This window comes from Pipistrellus kuhlii, unplaced genomic scaffold (assembly GCF_014108245.1).
Source record: "Pipistrellus kuhlii isolate mPipKuh1 unplaced genomic scaffold, mPipKuh1.p scaffold_m20_p_9, whole genome shotgun sequence".
Classification (NCBI taxonomy): Eukaryota; Metazoa; Chordata; class Mammalia; order Chiroptera; family Vespertilionidae; genus Pipistrellus; species Pipistrellus kuhlii.
This window is the reverse complement of record NW_023425595.1, coordinates 9,265,676-9,277,860: the sequence shown is the minus strand read 5'-3', so window position 1 is coordinate 9,277,860 and position 12,185 is coordinate 9,265,676. Positions and strand designations below refer to the sequence as shown.

At 47.5% G+C, this 12,185-nt stretch overlaps 1 protein-coding gene across 14 annotated transcripts in view; it reads left to right on the top strand.

Annotated features, from left to right (window-relative positions):
* The window catches only part of AMBRA1 (autophagy and beclin 1 regulator 1), a 161,360-nt gene that overhangs the window by 136,604 nt on the left and 12,571 nt on the right, over nucleotides 1-12,185 (top strand). For 12 of the 14 annotated variants that reach the window (XR_006740924.1, XM_045578093.1, XM_045578095.1 and 9 more), the window contains one exon: nucleotides 5,460-5,599. Coding sequence is in view for 13 of the 14 variants with exons in the window: in XM_045578093.1 (XP_045434049.1) it covers nucleotides 5,460-5,599 (140 nt within the window). In the remaining variant the exon portion in view is untranslated. Of the gene's footprint in view, nucleotides 1-5,459; nucleotides 5,600-6,074; nucleotides 8,511-9,039; nucleotides 11,202-12,185 lie in introns of those variants that run through there. The other 2 variants (XM_045578099.1, XM_045578100.1) reach the window with 2 other exon arrangements.

The window sequence follows — 12,185 nt, the reverse complement described above, 5'->3', positions numbered from 1 at the left end:
CTGACTGTCCTTGGGATCTCCTTGAGAGAAACAAATGAATAAGACAAAGTTTACAGCTCATAGGAGTTTGGCTTGAAACGACAGCACATTGTCGACAGCACATTGTCAGTGGCAGCCGAGGGCCACAGACTCCAAGGAGTGCTTTAGTTTGCACAAGGGTCTTCAGGCAGATTTGTTCCTGCTACAACTGAATAAAGGAGAGAATTAGGTGACTCAGTATTCTGATTCTTGTTTTAAAATGACCACTATAAAATCAACGTTCTGTGAGTTCTAAACTCCATTACAGAACATAAAGAAGGCTTGGAGCTAGGAAAAGAAATTAGAATTTCTGGAAAACAATCAGATTTTCCTAGAGGATGGAGAAATTCCAATGATTCATGTATCTAAGCAAATCAAGAGCTCAAAAGGAAGGATAAGTGACCATAGCATCCGCCCCCCTGGGCTGCACTGAGGTTGTGCATTCCTCAGCCTGTGACAAGATGTGCAGCCATTCGTTTCCAAAGGAAAGGCCACCTGTCTCTTAGCACCTGCTTCCATTGTTTTCCCCTGCTTCACAGAGTTCCTTCTCCTCTAGTAACCCCTCTAAAAGCTTAAAGTTCCCTTGATCCCCATCACTACCCAGAAAGCATTTCTCTTCCACACAGTCCTCTTTCTCTAAGCCCTCTTGGCTCACGCCTTCTCCCATGGCCCTTCCAGCCCATTTCCCATTGTCCCCTCCTTCCAGGCAGCTCTATGGTCTTAGTTAAAACAAGGGAGGTCTGCTGACTGCACTCAACCTCTTGCCACATGGCGAGTTTCCAGCTTTACAGATGATGCTATCCCCAAATGTAAACAACACAACCACAAAGTCTTTTCTTTTAGTTCTTATCTGGGCTGATCTGAGCAGTGCAGTTTTGCTGCTTGGACTAATGATCTGAGCTTTATGGACATGAGGTAGAAGATAAAGTATCTTGGCGAGGGCAGCAATACATTTTCCCTCTAAATTTTAAAAGGATGGAGAGAAAGGTTTCCCACTGAGCTCCTCTGACTGCCTCTCATTCTTTTTCTGTAACTTTGAACAAGAACCAAGACCTCTTTAGTTTTGATCTGGGAACTCTGAGTTTGAGGGTATGGAGGGGCAGTAGTATATGAGCTTGTCTTGGACCCCAGAAGTGGAAAAATTATCTTCCCCCACACCCACAGAACCACACTGATCTTGGCGACCTGACTCATTCTCTGTTGCCGTGCCAATGCCATTGACTCTAAAAAATTGGTTCTTTCTAGCCTATTGATTCCAATTTCCTTCCTAGATGTTAGACAGAAATGAGAATAGCCTGCTTGGGGAGGGGGCTTTATCAGCATTTTTCATATATCGGGACACAGCTGCAGTGACCAGCATCTGGGTTTTGTATCTAGACCCACAAAAGGCCCACAGGTCCTGATACTCCTTCAGTGTGATGGAATTTGGTGGTCTGACTTCATGGGGTGTCACTTTTGTCAGAGAGAAAAGGAGATTTTTGACAGGCCACCAGATTTATCCTTAACATCCCCATACGGAGCTTCAGGGCACCTGACCAGTGTTAAGGAAACCTTTACTTGATATATCTGGGTTGCCTTTAAGTGAAGTATAGAGCTGTTCTTTACACTATCTCAGATCTTCCTTGTCTGCGCTGACAAACAGAGCCAGAGTCAATCCCCATTGAAATATGAAAGGATACCGTCTCTGGTTGGAAAGACTGGTAGCCAAAACCATAAATGGCTAGAGAGTAGCCAGCACTGTCTAATCATCTGTCAGGGCTATTGCCCAGATGCTTTGAGAGCTGTGAAACTCTGGCCAGTGTAAACTACATCTGAGTGGTTTTCAAAATGGGCCAGATTCTCATTCCTTTCTGTAGTCCTTTTGTTTCAGGCACGTATGGAGTAAGTATTGCACTAGATGACCTCCCGGGGCCTGTGATCCCTACTCATCCTTCACTCTCCTTTCCTCTCCCCCCTCCCGCCCATTTCTGTTTGCACTCATCTCACCCCCACATTAGAGCGTAAGCAAGCGTGTGCTTATCAGGAGTCCTGGAGGCTGCTGATTTCATGTGGCGTTTTCTGGCTTCCTGCCACAAAGCAGGGTTTAGTCTGATACCCACACATTGAAGGAGGTGGGCACTTGGGAGCTGACTTCTCAACATCGTTTAAGGTCCAAGAGTTTAAGGTGAGAGTCAGGGAGGGGACAGGGCTGCCATAGCCAGAGGACAAAGTAGTTCCCATGACTCCTAGAGCAGTGAGGTCTGGGCCTCAACTGTTAATTATTTCTCTCCAGTTTCTCTCATCTTGGCTCACCTAAGGTGGGTCATTTGTCATACTAGCCTCTTGAGGGTTTGTCCCCAAAGCAAGTTCCTGTATTTAGAAGTAAGTTGGTAGTATTTGCTTGTGAATCCCTCTGGTCAATAACTATAAAAGGTAAATTTGTGACATGTGAGAGGCTTGTTTGCTTCTTTCCTGATCTGGAACATTTCTAGAAAAGAGTTCATTTAGCCCTGCTAGCGTGACTGCTTGGTTGAGCATTGACCTATGAACCAAGAGGTCACAGTTCGATTCCCAGTCAAGTCATATGCCTGGATTGCAGGCTCAACCCCTAGTCGGGGATGAGCAAGAGGCAGCCATTCAGTGATTCTCATCGATATTTCTCTCTCTCTCTCTCTCTCTCTCTCTCTCTCTCTCTCTCTCTCTCTCCCTCCCTCCCTCCCTCCCTCCCTCCCTCTCTCCCTCTCTCCCTCTCTCCCTCTCTCCCTCTCTTTTCCTCTCTGATATCAATGAAAATATATTTTTAAAAAGGAAAGAGTACACTTATATTTTTGAGACACCCATGAAAAACGTAGCACAGCCTTCAAGCATTTGACTTACTAACCTTATTACCCACTTCTTGCAAGAGCACTTTATCTGGCCCTTCTGCCCTATTCCCTGGGATTACGAATCATGATTTTAGGAGAGAGACTGTTGTAAGGCCCATGTAAACCAAGGCTCCCCTCATCTAATGCACTGAAATTAATGCTATTCCTCCTCTACTCTGGGTGTACCCACCTCACACCATCTGACCTTTGGGAAAAGGAAAAATCAACAGATTTCAGCCACAATTGTCTTATCACAACCACTTTCTCCTTTAAGTGTGAATGCTAAGTCACATTTAACCTATGACCTCTATGAGGGACTGAAGCCATTGCTTCTCTTCTGGGAAGGTGAAACCTCTGTGGGAAAAGATGAAGGCACCACACTCCATCCCCTGATTTGAAGGGAAAGGGTTGATTAGAAGCATGGACAGCCAGCAGTGAAGCTAGTGGAGGGAGGAGGACATGGATTTCTTCAGGGCTCCTGCCAGATATACATGTGCAAGGAAGAGATTATCTCAAGGCCAAGCAACCATGGTCTAGATAACTAGTTTAGAGATTCATATGCTCCTCACTGGGCTCTTTTTTTAGAAGGCTCCTCAGTTAGACCAGAGATTTAAGGAACCGTGGCCAATTCTGACATTTGGAGTTGAGTTAGTCAGGCAGGGCAAAGGAGGTTTTTCATGCAGCAGCTGTGGGGCAGTCTCGGGCCTCAAACCAGAGCCAGTTCATCTCGAACAGAGACTGGTTCACCCTCAGGAGAGAGCAGGGCCATTCTGGCAGTGTGCCCAGGCACGTTTGTTCAGCACCGCGCAGGGGGAAGTCATTCATAGCAGGGTTCTCTGTGTCAGTATGCTGAGAACACATGCTGTTCTGGAGTCTGTCGGGAGAAGGCCTTTCGGATAAATCCCAAGGTGCATGGTCGAGCAGTACCAAATCCAGGACTTCTTATGACTTGATTTGTGTACATTCAGTGGGCCCCTACTCAGTTGTTTCTTTTCTTCCTTTTTTTTAATCTCCTATCAGGCTAATCCGAAAATAATTAAGGTACCACCCTAAATTCACTTTTAAATATTACTTTCTAACTCTTCATCTGGTCTCTTTCGTCTCTTCTGTCAGTCCTTACAGACAGGTAAAGGCAGATGAAGTTTATTCCTATTTATTGATTAAAACCTGAGGAAGCTTAAAGGGAGAAACACCATATTGACTAAAATTCTACTTGCAGATTCTCTGCTTCATGTCCTTTTCAAAGGCCCTGACAACCTTTCTTGACGTCCCAGATGCAGGTCCCTGGTAATAACAACACTTACCATTTATAAGATTGCATCATGCCAGGCATTTTCTGTTCATCTCCTCCCCTCCCCTCATCCTCCAATTATTTGAATGTTGGCGCTCTTTTTAGTAAAAGGCGAAAGATTTATGCGGTCTGAAGAGAAACCAGAGCATGGCGCTCTTTTTAAATTGAGATCTGGAAAAGTTGTGATGCAGTGACATCAGGACTCAAAACCAGGTCTTTCAAATTCTGAAATGGATGTCCTTCGTCTTCCAGGGCCCTGCCTTATCTGACTAACTTCGTGTAGACCAGTGACCAAAGAGACTGGCAGCTTTCTTTCACCTCCAGCTCAAACCCTAGCCATAGCTGAGCTGCCCCTGGGAGAACAGTAGCTTTGGAAAGTTGCAGGCTGTTGAAAGGAGACACCCTTTCTTTGAGAAATGGAAATGAGCCATTTAATGGTGATTTGCATAAGTAGAAAGAAATAATGTACCTGTGTGTTCAAGATCCCTCTCTGCCCTGCTTTCTACACCTTATTGCACCTTTGAACATTGCTTTTATTTAGTTGAATTCAGAGTGTTCTCGCCTTAGCTGGTTTGGCTCAGTGGATAGAGCATCAGACTGCAGACTAAAGGGTCCCAGGTTAGATTTCAGTCAGGGGCACATGCCCGGGATGCAGGCTTGATCCCCAGTAGAGGGCATGCAGGAGGAAGCCAATCCATGATTCTCCCTCATCATTGATGTTTCTATCTTTCCCTCTCCCTTCCTCTCTGAAATAAAAATATTTTTTAAAGAAAAAAAAGAAACTGCATTCTTTAAAAAAAAACAAAAAAAAACCTATTCTCCAATGTTATCCTACCTCCTTATTCCCTTCAATTCTCCATTGCTGTGCGAGCACTGTGATTTCCATGGTGACGGGACCACCAGTTGAGCTTGGCTCGTACAGGTTTATCTGGTCAGAGGAGAGTTAGGGGCTGTGCTTCCAGGTGAGCTGAACTCTGAATGAGGCTTTCTAGGGGGTTGCCTTAAAGTAGTGATGTGAGCAATGCTATATGGCTATAATGAAAGCACAACTGAGCTTCATGCAGAAAAGCCCAAGCTTGCCCCTGCTATTTCTTAAAAGAGTCTAGCCCTCTCCTCCCCTCTACTACCCCAAGTTCTCAAATTTGTGTTAGGAGCCATCCATTCCTAGCCTCACCATCTCCGTCCTCCCTGTACTTAGCTTGCTTCAGGCCATAGAAGGGACTTTGTTTCTCCCTGGATTTTGTAATTCTTGATAACAAATTGTTTCTCCTCCCATTCTCTTTTCTTCCCTCTTTCTCCCCCACCAGAGAGTTTTCAACGTCCTTTATCCCATGCCTGCTGACCAGCGGAGACATGTCAGCATCAACTCTGCTCGCTGGCTGCCTGAGCCTGGGCTCGGCCTGGCCTATGGTACCAACAAGGGAGACCTGGTGATCTGCCGACCAGAGTGAGTGGTTCAGGGGCTGGTGGGGTGGATGTGGGAGGGACCATCTGGGCTGCGGGCTGGAATAATCAGCACTCACCTATGGATCTAGCTGGTGAGGGGGTCTTTTAGAGGGGAAGTCTAAATTCTGCTAGAGCCTGCCTCATTCTCATTGTCACTCCTTAAAAAGTCCTTTTCACTCAACAGATGGTAGGGTTAGCTCTCCATTCCAGAAATCTTCAAAAGACTGGTTTACTTATTTTGTCTCTTAAATCTAAAGCAGTATGTTTTGTTTGTTTCCCCTTGTTCTCTGGTGATAATAAAAGTTTCTCTGCAGTCAAAAGCATAGATATCAAATATTCTTTTCTAAAACCTCTTTGAAATAGCCAACAGGTAATCTTAGGTATGTGTAAAAGCCTTAGAAATGAACTTAAGAAATAAAATTGGGAATAAGGTATTGTTAAAGCCCTAATTTTTAATATTTTTTTATTAATTTCAGAGAGGAAGGGGGAGAGAGAAATAAACAACAGTGATGAAAGAGAATTACCAATCGGCTGCCTCCTGCACCCTCACACTGGAGATGGAACCCGAGACCCTTCAGTCCACAGGCTGATGCTCTATCCACTGAGCCAAACCGGCTAGGGCTATAGCCGGTTTGTCAAGCCACTGATCTCTAACCACCTGGCTCTGTGTCCTGCCTGTTTGCCTTTCTGCTGGAGGCTCTGGCTCATAATAGAAAAGGCAGATTGAAAAGTGCAATTTAAAAATTGAAATGGCCCTGGCCTGTGTTCAGTGGTTGGAGCACAATCCCACACACTGAAGGGTCTCAGTTTTGACTCCTGGTCGAGGGCATATATTTGGGTTGCAGGTTCCATCCCTGGTCCGATTGGGGCACATGTGGGAGGCAACCAATCCATAATATGTCTCTCTCACATTGATGTACCTGTCTCTCTGTCCTAACCCCTCCTACTCCCTCCCTTCCACTCTCTTAAAAAATCAATGGAAAAAAATCCCCAGGTGAGGATTTATAACAAAAATCAAAATGATTATTATCTAGTCCTGAAGTAGGGAGTAGGAGGGGACCCAAACCAAAGCATTTCTGTAGTCAGTCCTGATTATCTCCTTCCTCTTCCTCTGGCTTTCTGGAGGATAGAGATCTATTTAGGCAGGACCCTGGGAGTCAGCCAAGCCTGTCATCAATTTCCATGCCCATCCAGGTGGGGAGTGTGAAGCTCTGTGCTTCAGTGCAGATTAAGCTGACTGCGGAGTGGGCCGCTGCAGGGTTCCAGCTTACTGACTGCCACTCCTGCTTCAGGCCGTCCTAATGCTGCCCTTCACTGAGTATAGAGTCTCCGTGGGTGTTCTGCAGATCACAGAGATGGGACTGTCTGGTAGGGTCTCTGGGATTGTCCATGCTGTCTTTTGCTAGGGCCCTTGATGATTTTTCCAGGGTCTGTATTTGGGTCAGATCTTATAGCCTGGTTATTGAGTCCTTATTTGAGCTAGATTATTGGTCCAGGAGAAAGAAAACTTGGTTCTAAGGGCAGCTCATTCCATTTGGAATTTTCAGGGCCCCTCTCAGATAGAAGCTGCTGCCCGGCCAGTGTGGCTCAGTGGTTGAACATTGACCTATGAACCAGGAGGTCACAGTTCAATTCCTGGTCAGGGTAAATGCCTGGTTGCAGACCTCCTCTCTAGTAGGGGGCACGCAGGGGGCAGCCAATTGATGATTCTCTCTCATCATTGATGTTTCTGTCTCTCCTCCCTTCCTCTCCAAAATCAATAAAAAACATTTAAAGAAAAAAGAAAGAGAGAGGCTGCTGTCTGAACCTGACCTGGTCAAGCTGCTCTTGGAGCTGGCAGACTGCTTGGCCTGCAGGCCGAGCTCTCCTCAGGCTCTGTGTCCGGAGGGCCCCTTCCACGAGCTCCTGGGCCTTTCCGGAGCCCAGCCTGCCTGTCATGACTGTGCCACCATCAGCCTCGGTACTGGGTCTGTTCCCTTCCGCTCTCACCGTGGCTGCTCATAGTCCCAGGATCTGTCTTCCCTGAAATACTTATTTCCCCCAAAGTATACGAGTCTGATTATCTTGTATCTTCCTCTTTTCTTTGGAATTCATAGGCATGTTTTCTAAAGCTGGCCCAGAATCCTGGACTTTAATTTTATTCTTACGAACACGGTAGTTGCAGGCGTTTCTTTCCCTGTTTTTCCAAGACATCCTTCCTCAGCGTTGTTGTCTTCTCTATGGATCCAGCCACTAACCTTCCTCCAAGCCCCCACCCCTTGCAGACGTGATCTGCTCTCACAGAGGCAGAATCTCTACCTCCAGCTAGTCATGGCCCCCGAGGACTTTGATGTCTGAAACCCCAGCCCACGTACTTGCTGTGAGTCATAGACACCTCGGAGAAGCATGAAGCTGGCTTTGGCCTATCTTTCCTCACCATATGTTGTCTTCAGCAGCCAGAGCCTCAGCAGGCCAAAGCCATCTTGGACTGCTTGGGGAACTCTCTTCCCACCAGGAACCGAAGCCTCTTTTGTGAGCAGGGTGGCATTTGACACAGAAAACAGCATCCCATCACAAATCAAGTCATGTTGGACTGAAGGAAAGCTACCTTAGCCGGCCTATTTCAGTGTTGCTGTTTTTCCTGATTTTTTGGGTCATGTTAGCAAATGCTGCAAACCTTAGGGTTGGACATTTAAAGGTCCATGTATATTAAGATGGACGGACTTTGACCTAAGTCATTCAGAGCTTCTCCAGTTCTGAGTCCCCTTCATAACTGTATGGTTGGTTTGCTTCAGGCAGGGAAGACTGAACAATATTCAGATGAGGTAGAGTGAAAGCTCACCGAAGGCCTCCCAGAAGATCAATGAAGGAATCTGGGCTTCCTAACTTTCCAATCCAGAGCTCTTTTCCTGTAGCTGGTTTTTAACTTTTTTTTTTTTTTTTTTTTTTTTTCAATTAAAAAATCCTTTAAAATTCTGATGAGCCCTGGTCGGTGTTATTAGAGTGTTGGCCTGTGCATCGGAGGGTTGCAGTCTATCCCTGGACCTGGTCAGGGTGTGTGCGGGAGGCAGTCAAATGATGTTTTTTTTTCTCTCTCTCTTTCTCTCTCTCTCCCCCCCCCCCCCCTATACTCCTCCCACTCGCTCTGAAAATCAATGGAAAAAATATCCTTGGGCCGAAACCAGTTTGGCTCAGTGGATAGAGAGTCGGTCTGTGGACTGAAGGGTCCCAGGTTCGATTCTGGTCAGGAGTGTGTACCTTGGTTGCGGGCACATCCCCAGTAGGGGGTGTGCAAGAGGCAGCTGGTCGATGTTTCTCTCTCATCGATGTTTCTATCTCTCTCCCTTCCTCTCTGTAAAAAAAAGTCAATAAAATATATTTTTTAAAAAAGAAAAAATATCCTTGGGTAGGGATTAACAAAACAAAATTTTTTTTACTGAATAAATAAAATTCTGATTAAAGCCATGCACTCTCTTGCACAGAAGAACATACTAGAAGAACACTCGTGTAATTGTAACTCTCTTAAGACCTCAGAAAGAATGCAGCTCTGGATGGGGATGATGATAAGCATGTCGGTGATGGGTGCGGAGAGGGCAGTCTCTCTGTTGTCACTATGGCTGGTCTCAGGCCTAGAATCAGGAGAACGAATACAAATGGAAAGAAGGAGTTCAGGCTGTTGTCTCTTTAGAAGGTTGCTGCCTATCCTTGTGTGACGCAGCTCCCTGGCACACCCGTTCCCAAGGGCACAGGATCCAGCCAGCCAGCTGGGCCAAGATTACAGCCCTCCCACCAAAACAGGTGGTTTCTGCCTTTGTCCCAGGCACGGGCAGCTGCAACTCATTTTGTGCTCTCAAGTCTACTCTTGATTTCTCCTTCATTGTCTTAGCCTCAGTGCTCTCTCCAACCACAAAGACAGGAGTAACAAGCTCCTTGGGCATCTCTTAGTGGTCCTGAAACTCCCCCCGACAGTAGAAAAAGACCTAAGGAAACACTCCATCTCTCTAGGGAAAGAAATTCTTAGGACCGGTGAGGAGAGGAATAACTGGCCCTTCAGACCCTGTACAAAGCCATTACGGTGAGGTGCGCCTTTCTCCTTGGCTTTGCTCCTCCACTGCCACTCCTCCGAGCTGCTGCTCTGCCTCTGGCTGACTGCCAGCCCAGCCAACACCCCCACCGATAACCACAGTGGGTGTGAAATACCAGATTGATGTGAGGGGGTGCTTGCTCACTTCCGGCTTCATAGATCAGCCCTACAAATGGGAGAGAGGTGTTGCTGGGAAGACCACTTCTCAGAGTCAGCTCAGAAGGCAGAATTCACAGAAAAAAGTAGGCTCGGGCTGTGGGGCATCTGGTGTTTGGCCGAGTGTGGGGCTCCTGATGAGGTCCCAGCTCTGTCCCCTGAGAGGGAGCTGCCACTGTAAACAGTGATTACAATCAGGAATCATTGACCACAGAGGGGAAAGGCACGCCTCGGAATCAAAAGGGAAGCCACAGCGACTGTCTTTTAGGCTGTTTGTCCCACAAGAGCCAGGTGCCAACCCTTTCCCACGTCATAGAGATAGCAGGGATGAATACCGGTCTCAAAACAGTCCTTTTTTTCCAAGGAGACAGCCGTGTAACCGGTAGTTGAAAGAAGAGTGTTCTCAAAGGGAACATTCCCTAGAAGTTGGGAAGTTGAGAGCCAGAGTTCCTTGTGGAGCGTTGTCCCCACTGAGGAGGCCGGGCGGGCGGGCGCCTGGTGTGCTCAGAAGCACAGCTTACCGACGCTGCTGGAAGAAGCCAGGTGTTAAGTGGAAGTCCATCTGAGAAGGTGACCTGATTTGCCTTGCCATTCTTCTCCATCCCTTTGTGTGTTTGCCAAGCTTTCAGGAAGAACTTGGAGCAAACAGTGACTCATTCATCCTCATTAAGTTTCCTGAAGGAGGTGGTTGGGACCGTTGGCATTGAAGGCTGAATTTCCATGGCCAGAGACATTTCTTCAACTCTCTTCCTTGGTGCCTGGAATTTTCAAATCCTTGAGCTTGTTGTAGTTGAGTTGTTCCAACCACAGAAAGGAGCCATATCACGATTAGAAATAGACCTGTTGGTGGGGATCAGAAAGGCTTGGGGGGAGGGGGGAGAATGCAGCAGTGTATCTGATGCAGTCTATCCCGTTCTGTTTCAGTGGCCAGAGTCCCCAGCGCTGAGCCAGATGGGTGGGAAGAGTTTAAGGGGGACCCTTTGACCATCAGCATCACACTGGCAGTCCCAGCTCTGAGTGGGCCTTCAGTGGTCTCTTCCCTGTGATGAAAAGGAAGTTTCTGGTACATGGTTTGGTGTGAACAATTTGTTGTCAGTAACCAGCCCTGGCTAGCAGGAATTAGAGAGGAAGGATTGGCAGGGACCCACATGGTATTGCCACCTGTCAATAAATCCTGACAAGTTTGCAAATCAGAGGCTCCCTGGCAGCTGGCAGTGATGGCTTTGTTTTTGAAGGCCTCTGCTGTAGACTTGTGGCCATTTGCCTAATACAAGATCTGCTCCGCTCACCATCACTCTCCAGTGTCCGTGGTTCTCAGACAAACCCATAAAGCAGCTGAGTGTTTGGAAGAGAGAGGAGATGCTCCTTTTTAAAGGAGTGGTTTGAAGATCACATCAAGTCCACAGCCCCCAGGCCCTCTGGGAGTTGTCGGGAGGATTACATAGAGCAGGGAAGGGAAGAGCACTTTTGTCAGGCTGGGGCTCTTTCCCTCCAAAATCACTAGTGTGTCCTCAGGTGAATCCTGTCCCCAGAGTCATGGCGATCCTCTAAAACGGGGGCGGGGAACATCCAGCTGGCGAGCTGTATGAGGCCTGAGAAATCATTTGGTCTGACCCTGGCAAGGCATTCAGGGTGAGTTAATTAAATATAGCAGCTAATTTTTAAGTTGATAATTTTATATGGCCTGCGAATGACATTATAAACATCCAAATGGCCCTTGGCAGGAAAAAGGTTCCCACCCCTGCTCTAAAGACGGGCTTGGGGGCTCGGTGCCAAGGCCTGTTTCCTTTTACTGCGGAGCACAGCCTCCGACATACATCCCCTCCTCATCAAGTCCTGCCACATCCCATATCAGGATGATATATATAGTCCTTTTGTTTAGGAAGGAAGCACCTACACCACCCTTCACAAACCTCCTGGCTGACCCTCAGAACCTGCTGCTCCCCCTCACAATCTCACCTCCTGGCCGACCCTCAGAACCTGCTGCTCCCCCTCACAATCTCACCTCCTGGCCGACCCTCAGAACCTGCTGCTCCCCCTCACAATCTCACCTCCTGGCTGATCCTCAGAACCTGCTGCTCCCCCCCATAATCTCACTTCCTGGCTGATCCTCAGAACCTGCTGCTCCCCCTCACAATCTCACCTCCTGGCCGACCCTCAGAACCTGCTGCTCCCCCTCACAATCTCACCTCCTGGCTGATCCTCATTACCTGCTGCTCCCCCTCACAATCTCACCTCCTGGCTGATCCTCAGAACCTGCTGCTCCCCCTCACAATCTCACCTCCTGGCTGATCCTCAGAACCTGCTGCTCCCCCCCCATAATCTCACTTCCTGGCTGATCCTCAGAACCTGCTGCTCCCCCTCACAA